The 20,101-nt window shown below is 43.4% G+C and overlaps 1 protein-coding gene across 1 annotated transcript in view; it reads right to left on the bottom strand.

Moving 5' to 3' along the window:
• CRYM (crystallin mu) overlaps window positions 1–20,101 on the bottom strand; it is a 204,087-nt gene that overhangs the window by 118,933 nt on the left and 65,053 nt on the right. The window contains exon 2 of the mRNA XM_069210290.1: window positions 10,066–10,216. Coding sequence (XP_069066391.1) covers window positions 10,066–10,216 — 151 coding nt within the window. The remainder of the gene's footprint in view (window positions 1–10,065; window positions 10,217–20,101) is intronic.

The following is a 20,101-nucleotide window of genomic DNA, read 5'->3' on the forward strand; positions in this document are numbered from 1 at the left end:
TAAGTAAATAAGGAGGGACAGCGGGGTCTCAGAAAGCCCATAAAGGGCTAAAAAAGATTATTTTTAAAAAAAAACGTAGCTCAGTGTGAAGGTCGCCAGACCTTGACACTGAGCTTTGGGAGTTCAAGCTTAGCTGGATTCATTACCATTTTTAATTTTTTTACATAAAAAAAAATATTTAATTTAAAATAATAAATATTCTTTTTAATTAAGTTGAACACAAATATCTCATTCTAACTATATAAGATATTAAAGCCTAAAAAAATCCATCTCCTTCCCTCTCACTTTCTTTCTCTCTTTCTCCCCTTCAATTAATTTTACCCACTCAGACACTTACTTACCCACTCACACTCAATCAGACACTCATGCACCCACTCACAGACCCACTCCCACCCTCATGCACCCACTCACAGACTCGCACACACACTGACGCACCCACTAAAACACTGATGTACGCCCTCTCACACCCAGACAATCTGACAGCCACTCCCACCATAGATACACTCTCATATCTATTCTCACACCCAGAGAGGCTGCGGCCAACTCTTGCTGCGCATGGCCTAAGGCCTGTGTACGGCAATGGTTTGAGTGGTTAGGGGGAGTTAGCTGCAGGGTCTGGCTGCAGGCTAGGTCTTGCGGGCAACCTCCCCTGCTCACGGGTGAAGGCCGTGCAAGTTTGGGTGCTTATAGGTGGCTGGCCTCAGGGTCAGGCCCAACAATTACTATATGTTAAAAAACCATAGAAATTCACTGAAAAAAACAAAAGTTACAGGGACGTTATAGTTAGGCTCACATTTCAAGAGTACAAAGACAGAGAAATTCAGCAGCTATAGTTACCTTAGCTAACTAGAAATTGCGCCCCCCCTAATACACTGCTTATGACCTCACAGATTACATAATTCATGACATGGTCAGTGACATCACTGATGACATCACAAATGACATCACTGAAGACATCATCCAGTGACTGTAACTGACTGTATGAATGTATAAGTGGATGTATGAGTGGCTCTATGGGTGAATGACGGGTTCAATTATTAGGTATATGGGACAGTGCATGGATGCGTGAGTATCTGTATGGGCGATGAAATTACTGTGTGACTGCCTGTATTTGATTGAATGAATGGGTGTGTTTGGTGACTGGGTGAGGGATTTTGAGAGTGATTTTTTCTGTATGCAATATGGGTCATTCTAATACTGAGTGAGTTGGTGAATGAGTTACTGTCTAGTTAAGTCACTGAGTGAAATAATGGCTGTAATTATTACTGAGTACCTCTGTCACTGTCTGTATGTGAGAGTGAATAAGTGTGTAAGTGGGTGTATCATAAAGTGAGTGGGTGTGTCAGTTTTGTATATTGAAGAATGAGTGGATGTGTTATTACTTGTGTTGATGAATGAGTAGGTGTGTTAGCTACATTACTAACTGACAGCCCGGCCCTGAAGCCACCCCCTATAAGCACTCAACCTTCCACCATGCACTGCCTTCTCCCATGCGAAATAGGGGTTGCCCACAACGACTGGCCTGCAGCCAGTCCCTGCAGCCAACCCCCCCAACCACCCAACCCAATGTTGTGCATGGCCCTTTGCACATGCACGGTGGAAGTTAGCTGTGACCTCTGTGGGTTTGAAAAGGTGTGAGAGGCTGTATCTAGGAGTCAGAGTGTTTGTAAGAGTGGTTGTCAGAGTGTCTGTCTGAGTGTGAGAGTATGTACATCAGTGTTTTAGTGGGTGCGTCAGTATGCGTGTGCATCTTTGAGTTGATGGATTAGGGTGTCAGTGGGTGTTTGTGTTGGTGTGTGATGGTCTGAGTTGGTATGTGAGTGAGTATGTAACTGTGTGGGTATGAGTGGGTGCATGAGGGTCTGACTGGGGCTGTGAGTGAGTGCATAAGTGTCTGAGTGGGTCTGTGAGTGGCTAAATGAGTGTCTGAGTGGGTCTGTGAGTGGGTGCATGAATGTCTGAGTGGGTCTGTGAGTGGGAGAATTGATTGAAAGAGAGACAGAGAGAGAGAAAAGTGAGAGGAGAGAAAAAGATTTTTAAGTCTTTGATGTCTGATATACTTAGAATGGGTTACTTGTCTCCAATTTAAAATGAAAAAAAATATATATATATAATTTTTTTTTTTATTAAAAAAAAATAGAAATAAGTCCTGCTGGACTCCAACCCCCATAGCTCAGTGTAAAGTAAGGCTTACCTCGGAGTCCATTGCTTCAGCAATCACAGAGCTGCTTTGACAGTAGCTCCATGCTTGTGGAAGCATTTCATCTCTGTCCCCTGCACTGGTTTTAAAGGTCACGGTGCCAAAGAGGAGAGTGTTTGCTGTGGCTTGGCTGAAGCTATCTGAGATATCTATATTTATATATACAGAGATGAAAGCTCTGGTTTTTGACAGCGGGACCTGCTTGACTGGTCCTGCTGTCAAAAAACAATGCTTGCTGTGACTTGGCTGCAGCTTCAAAGCTGCAGCCAAGCCACAGCAATCAGCTATGTCCTGGGGGTGGGCGCCCCAGGACATAGTAGAAGCTGGCTCTGGGGGGGTGGCGGTCCCCAGGCGCCCCAGGACATAGTAGAAGCTGGCTCTGTTGGGGTGGCGGTCCCCAGGGCCATTAGTGGCTCCTTGAGAGGGGCCGCACAGCCCTCCTCCAACTTAAAGTAGCCCCGGGGAGGTGGTGGTCCCAGGGCTAATGGAGGTCTGAAACGGCCCCCTTTACAATATTTTGTATTTTGCTCCGGGGAGGTGGTGGTCCCCTGGGCTGCGGGGCTGGAGGCAAGAGCAGCCCTTGCACCTAATTTCTTAAATGTCCCAGGGGGGTGGTGGTCCCCGGGGTGTGGAGGGCCATGTGGCCCCTTCACTCATATTTCTATATTCAGCCTGGGGAGGTGGGGCCTGCAGGGCTGTGAGGGAGGCTGTAGGGCCTTCCCCACTTTAAAAAAGCATTTTGCACCAGGAGTGGTGGTCCCCAAGGTGCAGAGGAGCACACGGCCCCCATGATCATATTTCTATATTCATCCATTCATCCCAGGGAGTTGGTGGACCCTGGGGCTGTGAGGGAGACCACAGGGCCTCCCCCACCTTAAAAAAGCATTTTGCCCAGGGGTGGTGGTTCGCCCCCTCACATTACTTGAATCGTCGCGGGGAGGTGGTGCAGGAGACCGTTTTTTTTTGTTTTTTTGTAAATCTCTGAAAAATCCACATGTCCATCTACAGATTTTTCCAATGTTTTTTTTTTTAAATACTTTTTAGCCCGGGCATGGTCCCTCAAGGACCCCAGAACCAGAGCTAAGGGGATCAGGGTGACTCTATTCTGGCCCTGTTCTTTATTTTGGGGCTTTTTTTTCTGAGTCCCAAGATGACTTCCAACACTTCCTTGTTGAAGTGTTGGGAACCAGTCAGATATCAGCAGGGCAGGGCAGGGATATCAGCACGGGCGCAGGGGGGCCAAGGGCCCCCGCATGTATCTGTATAGACGACCCGTCTATATATATATATATATATAGAGATTTTCCCCGGGGGGTGGTGGCCCGTGCTCCAAATACAGTGTTGCCCCAGGGGGGCTGCGTGCTCCACCCACAAATACAATGCATTTTGCACAAGGGGGTTGTGGTCATCGGGGGGGGGTGGAATTACACCAAAACAAAAAAGCACTCTTTCTGGACCAGGACCTACCTTCTTGCCGAATTTGGTGTTAGTCTGTCTGGTAGTTTTTGCACTATTGCTGTTCAAAATCCCTATGGAAAAATGTACGAGGAAAATGTATGTTTGGGACCCCCCTTTTTTCTCAGCCCCCCTCCCCGAATGGATCACTGCGAATCTTTCCAGGCAGCAGCTGACGGGACTGGCACATTTTTTTGGAAAGTTTTGTGAAGATTCGTCAAGCGGCGCCAAAGACATAAGCAACTAAAAAAAATGCTTTTCATATAGAAACTAGGCCCAAACTATAACTACCTAGTGGTAACCGCCATTGGGAACAGCCTTTACCATGCTGCCTTTAACACACAATGCTTTTACCATGCAGCCTTTAGCATGCATGCATTTGCAATGCAGGTCTGCTTCTGTGCTTTTATCATTTTTGGAGCATACATTTTGATAATGCTTTTAGTGCACCAGACATCAACATTTGGTGACATTCATATTCCACGTTAAAAGACTAACGTAGAGAAAAAGCTGCATTAACACATATTTTAGAAGTGTTCCCGTTTTACATTTAGGATGGACATTGTGCCCACCGTAACTGACAATGTGCTAACATGATTTAAACAATGTTGAAATATATTTTAATCAGTAGAATTACTATTACTAGTAGAAAATAATTTGATTTATAATGTTTAATGTGATTTATTAGTATACAGATACATGTGCACATAGAATAAAATGCACTTCTCTGTCATATCTAATGTGATGCTTTAACCAAGATTGCAATATTTAATGAAATGTTTTTTGTATGCTGATGGTATACTATTAATGCGGAACTCATAGGTTTGCATATTATGTGTGTTTTATTAATAACAATATTAATGCATTTAAATTCTTGTGTTAGTATAACTAAGCCTGATGTTTTCATTTTTGCAGTCCTGTAAAAATGTTGAATCCTTTCTTTTCCTCTAACATGAATTTTTCCATTAGGCTGTTTCCCATGTAAAGTAAAGAGCCCTATTGTACTCTCTGTAAGTTTTATTTCACAGTTTCCTTGACTTTGTTACATGAGGACCTGAGGATTGAACGTAAAGCAGTACCAGTGTTTAACAGCTCGTTTCTCATGAAAACTGTGGAAATCATCTTGTACCATGGGAAGGAATGCAGATTGCAACAAGTGATGTACAAACTGTTAAACTAATGGATTCTCATGGAAAGAAGAAATGACTTCTCACCAAGCCTGAGAGTTTTTCCTGATGTTACATACTTGTTTTGTGCTATAATTCAATTGGACATTGCCCCTTTTACGTAATGTGGACTAATGGAACTGACCACTCAAACTGTTTGGAGTAATTCTGAGTAAGCGATGGACTTATAAGTTTCAGTCAGATTCCCCTTTCAAACCTTTTTCTGTTAAATTGCCTCTTGGATGTTTCCTGATTTCTATGTGCAGCCCATGTTCTGCACATTCCCCTCATGGTGCTTCTAACGGACTTTGCTGATGATCTACATGCTTTGCTGGCGAAACTGAATTGAATGCGGAACCTAGGAGAGGTTTATTCTAATGCAAATGTTATTTCCCATGGCCTGCTTTTCTTGGTAGAAGTTAGTATGTTGACACCTGCCTTTTTATTTTCTTAGTGTCCTTTCCTTTTGACTTTTGCCTGCATGTGTTAGCCCATTCCCACACATGCTTGTACCAATTTGGCTAGCAGTAAGGAGAACCTAGGTCCAAATTCTGATACCTAAATCTTTGTCATCTCATTTGACTAATGTATTTGCAGTCTGATTTAAAGAGTGGTTCTGTCTCACAAGTGATCGGTTTTCTTATATGCATTATTCTTCTTGAATGTCTAATGGTCTTGATGTCGAGTAAATTAAATCTGTTTCGTAGATTTGGTCAACCTGTGGTGTTTATTTCTCTTTACAATTTGATTTTGCACACTATTTACGTGACTTTGGCTCCGTGGTTATAAAATAAAGCTTTGAAACATTTTATTGATTGGAGTATTCTTCCATGGCCACATGGGTCATGGTGTTTAAATTTGTTCTTTGGGTTTCAACTGATTAAATATGGTTACCACACTCTTCACTGGGTCCAAAGATCCCATCAACCTAGGGGAAGTGATTTCAAATCCTGCAAAGGAAGAGAAAAACTTGTCAGCACCATGTATGCCTTTAACACACCTGGTAAGTATTGTTGAGGTAAGTGTACATATGTATGTATATACCTACTGCCGATAGCCAGTATATTTTCTTTTGCTAATAACTTTGGTGCTGTTTGGCAGATTTTCAAAACTTGTACACCTGTTAGTTCAGCTGCTGTCTGGAAAGTTTTGGGGTGATTCATTAAGCGGGGGCCAAGAAAAGGGGGGTCCTAAATTTCTTTTTCCACATGCAATGTCTATGTGGCTTTTGTAGATTTTAGATACGACTACAGCAGAACAGCAGAATGGAATTACACCAAATTTGCCAGAAAGCTAGATCTTGGTTCTGAATGAGTACTGTTTGTTATTTGGTGTAAATATGTACAGTAGTTTCTGAGTTGTTAAAGGAAAACAATTGTATATCTAGGGACGTGAATCATCCGCGGATCCATTCACGGGGGATCCAGCAAGGCTCTGATTGGTTCGCCTTAACCGGAAAGGGAAAGTTGCAGCCGCCATTTTGTTTCTCGGCTGAGCCTTGTGGAGAAAATATGAATAAAAACTCAGATAAGGGGTCAGGATAGAAGTATCTTAACCCCAAAGGACACATAGAGGGATCTCTGAGGGACCCCCTCATGGGCAAAAACATTTTTTTTGCTGATCCGTGGATCAACCGTGGTGCTCAGCATGACCCCCATTGTAAATCCACGAAAAAAAATACACCCACTCACACACCAAATCCCTGCCATGCACGGGGTGGGTGCATGCTAGGAGGTTGGCCACAGGCAGTGGTATGGAGTTTAATAAAGTATCTACTTGTCCACAGGACAGGTTGCCTCATAGATCTACTTGTCCTGTTAAAATATCTACTTGTCCCTTTAGTAATGTGTAAAGTGGTGACAAAGTATGGCAGCAATCTTATATTAGGGCTCTGATAATAGACTCTCTGATTATGCCAGGGCTCGTACTATAGTTGGGCTTAAATATTAAAAATGTCTTTATTTTGCCAGCTTTCTGCAGATCTACATACTGGGACGGGAGGTAGATGTAAGCAATAGTATCAAGGTTGGAATGCCTTTTTTTTAGTCTGTGCAGACCTATTAACTTGCATGTTTTAAGGGTTTTCACTAGCTCTTCTCTAATATTTCCTTTACTGACAAAAGTTGGAAATTTACTCCTGACAATGGTCAGAAGTAAAACTTCTTCCAGGGTTGGGAAAAAAGTGGTTAAAGGGAAAGTGAACTTATAAAAGCTCAACAGATTTTCGCATGAGCAAATCTACACCTTCATATTTGCTAAAATACAGTTCACAAATATTTTTCTAAGACTACGATTTCCTGGTCTACTTCTGTAAATTCTTGTGAATTCATGAAATACACAAATCTGCACAAATGCAAGGACATATACCAAGGGTGCTCTTTTGTGACATTCTTAAAAAATGAGTCTCTTAATTAGGTCTAGGGTTTACCAAGACCTTTTGTTTTATTAAAATTATATCTCCATCCATCTATTGGCTGGCTTCACTGTGACTGATCCTACTTGCAGAACCCGCTCCAACTCAGCGCCTGGAAACACTCACACGTGACAAGTTCCATGCTCTTCAAATTCATGTTACATCACAATGATCGCAATCTGCTCTTTCACAAGGAGCATACCACACAAAGTAGTTTTGTTCAGTGCCAGGAAGTACTGTGGCAATGTGTGCTTATTGGGATACAAAAATATGTTTGCTAATATTTGTTACAATGGTGAGGGCCCAGCAGCTCCCACAACAATAAAGTTTACAAAAGCCACGTCAAAACAGACAAGCACTGACAAAACTAAAAGACTCACTACCAATGTTGGACCTATTGGCTTTGCCAGTGATTGTTTATATTCATGTTTCCCATGATCTTGTTGAAACTGGTTACACTGACTTTCCATTATGAATATTTTTTGTATGCATAATCACATTTTACTAAATGATGCTTAAAGGAAATGGTACTAAGTTTCACAGTAGTTTAGAAAAACGTTTTTTCCTAGTTGTATTTTTTGTGAACATTTTATTATGAAAGCAAAAAATCATCAATCTTCCATTCAAGGTGCTGCAAAAATGTGCATGTAATCAGAGAGCATTCTGGGAGCATTATACGTAGCCTCATATTTTAAACTTTACAAACATGTGTACACATTTTTTTACAGCAACCACTGTCAGAAGTGCAGTCCGAGCTTACAAAATTTATTTAGAACGCTCACCCTAATAATAGAGGCTTTGCATTAATGAACCTTAAATAAAAGTTTGAACAGAATACATTAACCCAACTGCAGACAGTTCCATTCCCACTTGTTAATGTGGTACTGTATATTGTGCAAAGGACAAAATAAACTTGAAAACTTGTTGTCCTTGACCTCAAACAATATGTTCTGGGTGTTGGGCTATTTGTTAATGGAAGGGATCACAAGAAACAGCTGAAGCATTTGTGGAAGCAATCAGCGTCAGTACCCAAAACCTGGAGTATACAAGCTGCAGCAGCAAATCCAAGTTAATTTTCTGGATTTGCAGGTGTTTATCTAAGATAACATACTTGAGACAAGATTGTAAACAAAGAAAACTCAGACAATACTACTCTGCATGCATGTAGTTTTCACTGTAGCAACCTGGAAGCCAGCATCACCTATGAGAAGATGTTGAGATTAAGAAGAAACTTTAGGTGCACTGAGGATTTTCAGAGTTGCCAGGAAGAGTTAATAAGGATGTTTAGAGAACAAGGCTGCCCAAGAAAGTCCTTAGAGAAAACAGTGACCACAGTGAGTCCTTACTTTTTACAACAAACATATGAAGAAGAAAAAGAAATCCAGCTCTGTCATTGGACTAATTACCAGACCCAGTAAACAGGAAGGGGAATTATGAGCCATTATTTGAAACACTGACACCTAATTCGCGGGGACCAAATTTTAGGTCTTATTGTTACTAGAACCCCCTCAATCACATACAGTAGATCAAAGTCCATCAAAGATGCCCTAGTTAAGAGCAGTCCAGCAGTTTTAAAACAAAAATGCTTGCTACAACAATCTGGAGGTTTCTGCAAGGGCAATATGTGCAAGGCTTGTGGTTTTTGGGTTAATCCAGTCAAATACATGACTCCTTTCCATGATAAACCATTTAAGATCTCAGGCTCATACAATTAAAAGATTGAGTTTGCGGTGTATGTGCTAATATGTACATGCAAACTGAGATATGTCAGTAGCACGATTTTGCAAGTCCACAAAAGAACCTTACTTACATTACCTAAGAACTATCAGGAATAGAGACCATTTCTACCTGGTGGCCAGGTATTTCAATGAATACCAGAACAATGATGTAAAATGTGTTTATAGTAGTACGTCATTGACCCAGTCCAAAAATATCTCAGGCAAGATAACCGCAATCGAATACTTAGGCAATTGGAAGCAAGATATACTATCAACCTAGGTTCCAAGTCACCAAATGGTTCGAATCTTGTGGAAGAACTGTATACATTTTTGGAACTCAAGATGCATTTAATTCCCTTTACCTTGATTAGTAAATACTGCCTGTTAAAGTTGTGAAGAGGCAATAAGAGAAGAGTTTTGACTTAGTGATATTCCAATTTTAATTTTAAATTTTGATATCTTTTGGCACAATTTCCTCTCAATGTCGATTGTCACAGTTCTGAATATTCAGATAATTGGTGTCTTACAGCACTTGATGAGGAGAATAATGATACAAGTCATGAGAATAATTCTTTACACTATGAATTCTTAAATTTTAAAAGTGTTTGCCCACTTGGGCTCAATTGTGACCTGTAAAGAGGTGAATAACGCCTACAGATGATGAAGTATGAGCACAAATTTAAGAAGATGTACAAATTATTTATTTTTTACATTTTGTGATATTTCAAAGCTGTGATAAATATAGTGTTTTCTCCATTTCATTTACTCACATGGGCACTATATAAAGGAAATAAAATAGCGCCACACGTATGTGAGCAAGGCCAAGTGTTGTGGCTGAAACCCATTATGTTGGATCATGCTGGAAGTTATCCAATACATTTTGAAGAGTATTATGGCATCTGCACGTGGGTCTATATACATATATATATATATACAAAAACACACACACACATACATATATATATATATATATATATATATATATATATATATATTAGTATGGGATGAGGTAGAAGTTGGTGTGTGAGCGTGTGTAAAAGTGCAAGAGATGGACACAAAGCATACTCTACAGATAACATACTTTATTCCAGATCTACATTAAACAATACTCACAGCTTTTAGAATGCCATTTCTTGGATCAAATAAGAGTACAGTTGATTGATGTGATGGAAGGTCTGATGATGTTCCTCCTTCGTAGAAAGTAACCACTTTAGTTGTCAGTGAGTCATCAGCTGCACTGTAAGCTGGCATTACCCCTAAAAAGCTAAGCAGACAAATGCATCTTTTTAATTTTCAGATTGTGCAAGTCCGTTGAGTTGTTATCTTTGAAAAAGTAAACTAGGAGGCATTGCCTTGCTCAAATAGCACTCTAATGTAAAACAATGGCAAATAACTTTCTGCCAGAGAGGTGGCAACCCACATTCCTTGTAAGCACCACCATGACACATCTAATGTGTTTTGAGAAATATATAACATCAGATTAGACACCTAATGCTACATCCCGTTTATTGGTTGAAAAAAAATTCACATCAGTGTTTTATCCCACAGGGAAGCACCCTGGATGTCCCTTTTTGTGAGAGGGAACCTTGTTTATCTAGTGAAACACAACCCTAAAGAGATTTCAACACTGTTGCTAGTGTGTTTTCCCCTCACCCTTGCAGGGATCAAAACACGCTTTGTTTCCCTCAAGTCTATGCATCGTTCCACTCAGTGAAGAGTTTGGTAATCATTTACAACCAATTCAACCCAAACAACACTTTAAACACCACGACCCAAGTGGCCACAGAAGACTACTCCAATCAATGAAATTTTCAAAGCTTTCTTTATAACCACAAAACCTGTTAAACTTTTCAAACGTGTGTACACTTTTTTTCTTTTTTTTACTGGAACCACTGTCAGTAGTGCAGTGGGACCTTAAAATGTTTATTATAGGGCACACCCTCATAATGAAGGCTTTTAATTAATGAACCCTAAATACAAGTTCAAACAGCATTAACATATGGACACACATGTTACCTAAACTGCAGACAGTTCCCTTCTCTGTAAACTGTCAAGTGTTTGAGCTGCATGGGGTTGGGCCTACTTGTCCCAAGGACAAAATAAACATGAAAACTTGTTGCCCTTGACCGCAAACAATATGTCTCAGGGCAATAGGAATTCCACATCCCTGCCTGATCTCATTGCAACCATTTCCAAATCCATGAGCAACATTGCTCCAGGATAACCAGTGGACATCTTGTCCACAATTGTTGACAACTATCTAAATTGGATATCATTCAAGATCACATCCACTGATGCAATAAAGGCACCAAATATATCACCTGTAATCTCTGCTGCACTAGCTCTTCTTCTTCTCCTGGATTTGGGTCTCTCTCTTCAAACTGGATTGTCAAAATCGTCCACATGGTAGATTTTGGGAAAAACTACCCCCTAAATAACATGTACCATACCAGCCTTCTAGCAGCTTGTAATTGGTATTTTCCCACAAATTAAATAAACACCTGGTACAGCAGGGTCCTGTCCATTTAACATAAAATTCCAAACACTTTTAAACAAAAACACATGTTTACATTCTCTAGTTCCTACAAACTTATTGTCAGTCTCTGACTGCCGCATTTATATACATAGCTTCCCTACATGTTGGCAATCTAAAGCTAAGCATCTTTTTGTATCACCAGATGAGTAGTATATTTCTACCAATCCTGTAAAACTACTTCTTTTTCTATTTTAGTTTTCATTGCTTTTCTCCTGTCAATGCAGGTTAAATTATTCTTATGCGCATAAGCAGTTCCAAAAGTTAGTGTTGGTTCAAAGAAAGCTCCCACTACCTCTATATTGTTAGCTTTAGTAATACTACTCAAATGCTGGTTAATAGGCACAAAAGAAAACACAAAATCTAAATTTGAATACAAATATTATATATACTCCTGATTATACTGTCAGGTTAATAGGAGATTACCACTAATTCCGTAAATCAAGGGTAGACTATGATAGGTTATTCCTTCCTACACTGATGAAGGGATTTGGTATACACATAATCACACACATCCATAGTTTCAATGTATTTATACAGTAACCTGTTGTGAGAAACTAGGGCTGTTTGCAGAGGCCCCATAACTTTTTGCCCCCATTTTCCACTTTATGCTGGTGTTTTCCTGACTCTGATGGTGCCCTGGGTACTGCTAACCAGTCCCAGGGCCTGTGCTCTGTGTAAAATGGATATGCAAATTAGGCTAATTATAATTGGCTAAGTTAACCTACCTATATAAGTCCCTAGTATATGGTAGGGCATGTAGGTTTAGGGACCACAGCATAGGTGGTGCACACCTAGGTGCATTGCTGAGGTGCCCAGTGTCATTTTAAAAGCAAGCCTGCCCTGCTGGCTGCTTTTAAATTAAAGTTATATGCAAATTCGACTTTGGAATTAAAGGTACTTCCAAAGTCTTAAACTACCTTATTTTTACATATAAGTCACCCCTAAGGTGTGCCCTATGTGCCCCTGGGGCTGGGTGCCATGTAACTATAAGCAGGGACTTTATAAAAATAGATTTATAAGCCCTGGTGAGGTAAAAACAGCCAAATTCGTTTTTCCCTCATTGAAGTAAATGGCCTTCATAGGCTAGAATGGGCAGACTTTATTTTAAATTTTAAAGTCTCCTTAAATGTTACATACCGAGAATTTGGTATCAAATTGATTGTTATAATAAATCCCACAACTTCCAGTTGTTGTATTTAATATAACTAGTCCAGGTAAAAAGTTTAGACTTCACCTAAAAAGTTGCCAATTTCAGCTCTGCATTGTTTTTGCTGCTGTGCTCTGATTGGCCAGCCTGCAGCAGCTTCTGCCAGGCTACTTTAATGAGGTGTGAAGTGGCCTGGCTTCACACAAAGGAATGTGCTTGGGGGAGAGAATCTCCCCTCAGCAGATGGTGAGGCAGGAAGGGGGAGGGCTGCCAAACTGGTCTTCAAAGGCAGAGAAGGACATCTGGAGCACCCAGCAACACCCCCACATCCTGCAACCCCAGACAGCTAGGTGCCCCCTTGATTAGATTAGGAGAGGGCAGGAGAGGGGTGTGTTTATGATTTTTAGCCACACCAGTGGGTGGGCTCAGCCAGATGTAACCTCCAAAAATCAGATTCATCCATGTTGGATTTTTAGAGACTGTTGCCTTCTGGGATGGATTTTTGCCACACTTCCCAGGAAGTGGTCATCACAGGGGGACGACCCTGTCCCTGATTGGAGAGCCAGGGCCCCCCTGCTTTTCACCCAGGAGCAAGGATAAAACTGGCAGACCTGCACCCACGCCTCAGATCCCCTCCAGAATTCAACAAGAAAGGAACTAAAGAAGAAGGACTGCCCTGCTGGACCCCTGGCCTGCACCTGGACCCTGCACTCAGAAAGACTGCACCAGCTGCACACTTGGGCTTCACCACAAGAAGGACTTTGCCTGGCTTCAACTGGTTCAAGGAGGGACTCCCTGTTTGCTACAGGTGAAAAATTGCTAACCAGAGTCCCCTGCACCAACTCCTGAAAGAAGCGACCAGCTGACCACTGCCCAGTGGCCAAAAAGGAGTTTGCGCCAGGTGCACTCTGGGAGTTGAAGTCCGCACTTCCCAAGGACCATCACAGAACTTCTGGACCCTTGGGGTGAGCTGTGGACCCCAAAAGAACCTTAAAAGAACATCTGGGTGAAGCCCCAGAAGTTTGGAAAAGATTGGAGAAATTTTGGAAAAAAGCTCCATAAAGTGACCGACCCGACGCGGAAATTCTAGCCGGCTTGCCTCAACCGCGACCCGGCCTGACTTCGTGGTTCGTCCCGGTAAAGAAAAACATCCGAAAAAAAGACTAAGTCCGAACGTAAAAAGTTGACCGGGACCTTCCAGCCATCGTATCCGAGAAGGGCTCCACGGACGTCGGATCAAGATCCAGGTTTACCCCGGTCGAAGGATTTTCATCTCGAAAAAACGACTAAGTCCGAAGGTAAAAATCACCACCGAGGAAACCGACTTCGCGTATCCGGACAAGGGCTCCAGGAGGTCGGATCCAACTGGCAGGTTCGTCCCGGGGAAGAAAAACATCGAAAAAGAGACTAAGTCAGAAGGTAACTTTTTAACCGAGGCCTCCCGCGACTTGTAGCCGAGCAGGGCTCCATCGCGGTCGGCCTGAAAGTTTGACTTGGCCCCGGTCCTGGTGCAACCAGATGACCCGATTGGCGCTTTTCGTTTCTGAGCGCTAGAAAATAATAATACTTTAAAAATTCATATCTCCGGTTCCCCTGAACCGATTTTAATCGTTTTTGTGTCATTTTAAAGATAAAAATATAAGCTATTTTTATAAATTGGTTTTGGATTTTTAAACTGTTTCCTGTGTTTTATTTAATTACTGTTTTGTGATATTTGAATGCTTTACACTTTGTCTCCTAAGTTAAGCCTTGACGCTCGATGCTAAGCTACCAAGGGTAGAGCTGGGATTAATTTACTGAGACCTAACTGTACTTTTGTGGAGGTTTGTGGCTTGTTGCTAGGCGTAGGTACCTACCTGCCCTATCAATAACCCATTTTCCAACATAATTGGAAGCAGCGACGGGATCCTGTACTTGTGTTCAATATCACGTTACAGTTTTAGATAAAACAAATTAAAAATCCTTTAAATTGTCCTAGTGCAAAAATTGTTTTTAATTTTTAATTTTAAATTTTTTAAAAAAAAAATTAATTTGGATTAATTTCAATTATTGAATTTTTGTAATTTTTCTAAATTCTTGTTTCCAATTTTTGCAAAAAGTTTTTGTTGACACAAAACTAGGGAACCATGGAGCTTGATCTGGCTAGCCTACCCACACTGACAGTAGTCCAGCTTAGGGGGTTGTGTATTGAGAGGGGGTTGCCTGCAACCCCTGATCTCAGGAAGCAAATCCTGATTAAATCCCTGACAGCATGGGCTGAGGCCCAAGAGGTAGAGACAGAGGAAGCTCCAGAGGGGGAAGAAAAAGAGGAAGATGCTAACTCTAACCACTCAGGGGAGGGAAGGCATCAGACCCCAAGTGAGGAAGAGGAGGAACGGTCCTCACTGGATACAGTCACTAGGGGCAGACCCAAAGCTAGTGGTAGGAAGAGGGTCCTTTCAGGAGGAGAGAACCCATCCATCAGGGAAAGAGAGCTGGAAGCCCAGCTAGCCTACATAGCTTTGGAAGCAGAGAAGCTGGCCCTAGAAAAGAAAAAGTGGGCATACAAAGAAAAAAAAGATGGAAGCAGCGATAAAGAAGCTGAGGTGTCCATGGGTGGGGGAGTTTGCCCCAGATTACCCAAGGGGGTAGTTCCTGCTTATGTAGAGGGGGATGACATAGATAAGTGGCTAGGGGCCTTTGAGAGGGCACTCCAAATGAGAAGGGTTAGGCCTCAATACTGGGGTTCCCTTTTGTGGGAGTTGGTCCCCAACTCAGGGAGGGATAGGCTTCTGACCTTAAGGGGGGAGGAGGCAGATTCATACCCTAGTATGAAGAGGTGCTTAGTCAAGAAGTTTGGTCTGACCCCAGAGCAATATAGAATGAAGTTCAGGGACACCCAGAAGGTCAGTACCCAGTCTTGGGTTGACTTTGTGGACACCTCACTAAAGGCACTAGAGGGCTGGATTATTGGCAACAAAGTAAATACTTATGAGGGGTTATACAATCTGATCATGAGAGAGCACATCTTGACCAATTGTATCCAAGAAAGGTTACGCCAGCATCTAGTGGACTCTAAGCTGACCAACCCTAGAGAGCTAGGGGAGGCAGCTGATGAGTGGTTGAGAACCAGGGTGGTTGTCAAGTCCCAGGGGGGAGACTCCAAGAAGGGGGGGACAGGTCCCCAAAAACCTAAGGAGGGAGGTGGTAAGCCCACCACAGAGACTCCCTCTGTACCCCAGAACCCTAAGAAGGAGGAGAGTAAATCCCACTCCCACTCTGACATGCAGAGACAGGGAGACCCAGGGTTAAAAAAGCTCTTGGACAGTAGGGCTTGCTTTGACTGTCAGCAGACAGGTCACTTCAGAGGAGATGCAGCCTGTCCGAAGAAGGTGGTTAGCACTGGGCTGTCCAGTGTAGCCATAGAGGAGGATTCCTCAGATGATGAAGTCCTCCTAGCATTGTGCTGGGAGACAGGACCAGATGGTAAGCTGGTGATCCCTGAGGGTGGGAGTAGGCACTTCCACCACATTCAAGTGAATGGGATCCCTACCACTGGCCTGAGAGACACCTGTGCCAGTCACACTGTAGTGAGTGACCGGTTAGTGACCCCAGACATGTATGTCCCAGGAAAGACAAAGAAAGTCAGGATAGCCACAGGGGAGGTCACCTCCAAACCTGTAGCCATAGTGCCCCTAGAGAGGGAGGGTATCCTTGACTGGATTAGGGTGGTAGTCAGTGCTGACCTTCCCCTAGATTGTATCCTGGGCAATGACCTCCCAGAGGTGAGTCTGGTCACAGATGGGGTGGTCGCCCAGGGCGCCCCCCCAACCCAAAGTCCTGGGGAGTCAGTCCCTACAGTTAGCAGACAGGGGTCCCCAAGAAAAGGAAAGAAGAAAAGGAAGGGTAGGCCACTCTTAAAGAGAGTTCCAGGGAGCCAAAGGCCTTCTGCCCCAGTAAGGGGGGAGCCCAGAGTTGGCACTGGTGAGGCCTCACCTGTCCCCAAGGAAGTCCTGAGTAGTCAGGCAGCTGTCCAGATGCAAGGTGTTGCCCCTGCACTGACAGAAGGGAGAGTGGAAGGAGGGTGTCTGCCACAGGAGGTGGTAGCCCCGCACTCTAGACAGCAAGAGGGGTGCCAGGACCCCAAAGATGCCCCTAAAGCAGCTCAACCACCTGTCAGTGGAGAGCTTAGGGTGTGGTTCTGGGTACTGACAGCTGTCAGTAGCCTCTGCTGGGTGCTAGCCTTCCTGGCAGCACTGTACTTGGCCTGGGAGGCAGACCCCAAGGCCAATAGCAAAATAGGCCCCCTGACCCTGTTGGTCATGGTGGGGTTGCTCAAGTGTTGGGTGACCTCTTTGGGTAAGCTAGGTGTTGCCCTAGCAAAGTTAGGAGTAGGGGAGGTGGGCACCTCACTACCCAAGTTGGCAGAGAGAGAGGAGGAAGACCCCCTAGAGGGAAGTTTCAGTTTGAGTTGGGTCCTTTTACTGTTGGGATGGCTTCACTACCCAGAGGGAGTGACCCTGACAGGAGGATATAAGGCAGAGTAGGCCCTGCAAAGGGACAGCCAGTTTTCTTCACTGTCTTCCTCGCCTAACAAGCCAGGAAGACTCTCCCAGGGTTGGGCTGAGTCTCCTGGGCGTGTGGGCTGGGGGGGGGTTGTGTGAGAAACTAGGGCTGTTTGCAGAGGCCCCATAACTTTTTGCCCCCATTTTCCACTTTATGCTGGTGTTTTCCTGACTCTGATGGTGCCCTGGGTACTGCTAACCAGTCCCAGGGCCTGTGCTCTGTGTAAAATGGATATGCAAATTAGGCTAATTATAATTGGCTAAGTTAACCTACCTATATAAGTCCCTAGTATATGGTAGGGCATGTAGGTTTAGGGACCACAGCATAGGTGGTGCACACCTAGGTGCATTGCTGAGGTGCCCAGTGTCATTTTAAAAGCAAGCCTGCCCTGCTGGCTGCTTTTAAATTAAAGTTATATGCAAATTCGACTTTGGAATTAAAGGTACTTCCAAAGTCTTAAACTACCTTATTTTTACATATAAGTCACCCCTAAGGTGTGCCCTATGTGCCCCTGGGGCTGGGTGCCATGTAACTATAAGCAGGGACTTTATAAAAATAGATTTATAAGCCCTGGTGAGGTAAAAACAGCCAAATTCGTTTTTCCCTCATTGAAGTAAATGGCCTTCATAGGCTAGAATGGGCAGACTTTATTTTAAATTTTAAAGTCTCCTTAAATGTTACATACCGAGAATTTGGTATCAAATTGATTGTTATAATAAATCCCACAACTTCCAGTTGTTGTATTTAATATAACTAGTCCAGGTAAAAAGTTTAGACTTCACCTAAAAAGTTGCCAATTTCAGCTCTGCATTGTTTTTGCTGCTGTGCTCTGATTGGCCAGCCTGCAGCAGCTTCTGCCAGGCTACTTTAATGAGGTGTGAAGTGGCCTGGCTTCACACAAAGGAATGTGCTTGGGGGAGAGAATCTCCCCTCAGCAGATGGTGAGGCAGGAAGGGGGAGGGCTGCCAAACTGGTCTTCAAAGGCAGAGAAGGACATCTGGAGCACCCAGCAACACCCCCACATCCTGCAACCCCAGACAGCTAGGTGCCCCCTTGATTAGATTAGGAGAGGGCAGGAGAGGGGTGTGTTTATGATTTTTAGCCACACCAGTGGGTGGGCTCAGCCAGATGTAACCTCCAAAAATCAGATTCATCCATGTTGGATTTTTAGAGACTGTTGCCTTCTGGGATGGATTTTTGCCACACTTCCCAGGAAGTGGTCATCACAGGGGGACGACCCTGTCCCTGATTGGAGAGCCAGGGCCCCCCTGCTTTTCACCCAGGAGCAAGGATAAAACTGGCAGACCTGCACCCACGCCTCAGATCCCCTCCAGAATTCAACAAGAAAGGAACTAAAGAAGAAGGACTGCCCTGCTGGACCCCTGGCCTGCACCTGGACCCTGCACTCAGAAAGACTGCACCAGCTGCACACTTGGGCTTCACCACAAGAAGGACTTTGCCTGGCTTCAACTGGTTCAAGGAGGGACTCCCTGTTTGCTACAGGTGAAAAATTGCTAACCAGAGTCCCCTGCACCAACTCCTGAAAGAAGCGACCAGCTGACCACTGCCCAGTGGCCAAAAAGGAGTTTGCGCCAGGTGCACTCTGGGAGTTGAAGTCCGCACTTCCCAAGGACCATCACAGAACTTCTGGACCCTTGGGGTGAGCTGTGGACCCCAAAAGAACCTTAAAAGAACATCTGGGTGAAGCCCCAGAAGTTTGGAAAAGATTGGAGAAATTTTGGAAAAAAGCTCCATAAAGTGACCGACCCGACGCGGAAATTCTAGCCGGCTTGCCTCAACCGCGACCCGGCCTGACTTCGTGGTTCGTCCCGGTAAAGAAAAACATCCGAAAAAAAGACTAAGTCCGAACGTAAAAAGTTGACCGGGACCTTCCAGCCATCGTATCCGAGAAGGGCTCCACGGACGTCGGATCAAGATCCAGGTTTACCCCGGTCGAAGGATTTTCATCTCGAAAAAACGACTAAGTCCGAAGGTAAAAATCACCACCGAGGAAACCGACTTCGCGTATCCGGACAAGGGCTCCAGGAGGTCGGATCCAACTGGCAGGTTCGTCCCGGGGAAGAAAAACATCGAAAAAGAGACTAAGTCAGAAGGTAACTTTTTAACCGAGGCCTCCCGCGACTTGTAGCCGAGCAGGGCTCCATCGCGGTCGGCCTGAAAGTTTGACTTGGCCCCGGTCCTGGTGCAACCAGATGACCCGATTGGCGCTTTTCGTTTCTGAGCGCTAGAAAATAATAATACTTTAAAAATTCATATCTCCGGTTCCCCTGAACCGATTTTAATCGTTTTTGTGTCATTTTAAAGATAAAAATATAAGCTATTTTTATAAATTGGTTTTGGATTTTTAAACTGTTTCCTGTGTTTTATTTAATTACTGTTTTGTGATATTTGAATGCTTTACACTTTGTCTCCTAAGTTAAGCCTTGACGCTCGATGCTAAGCTACCAAGGGTAGAGCTGGGATTAATTTACTGAGACCTAACTGTACTTTTGTGGAGGTTTGTGGCTTGTTGCTAGGCGTAGGTACCTACCTGCCCTATCAATAACCCATTTTCCAACACCTGTAATATACATTTGAAGACAAATCTACCTTTGAGTTGTCAAGGCAAAGCAATCTCTCATCATCATTCAAGGGAACGCATTCAGTATGCAACCCCTCATGAACTGGTGTAAGTGTGCTCATAACTTTATCTTTCACAGACACACTCAAACCAGCAAAGAATACAATGCTCACAATCACACATACTAGTGCTAACCTATACACACATACTTACACTTACACCGTTTACCTTGATCTGGATTCATGACCTATCTAGAGTCAGGCCAAAATACAAAATTCAAAAAGCAAAAACAAAATCAAAAATATAAAGCAGCTTTTAAACTGCTTTTTTCCTCAACGTG

Source organism: Pleurodeles waltl, chromosome 10, assembly GCF_031143425.1.
Source record: "Pleurodeles waltl isolate 20211129_DDA chromosome 10, aPleWal1.hap1.20221129, whole genome shotgun sequence".
Lineage (NCBI taxonomy): Eukaryota > Metazoa > Chordata > Amphibia > Caudata > Salamandridae > Pleurodeles > Pleurodeles waltl.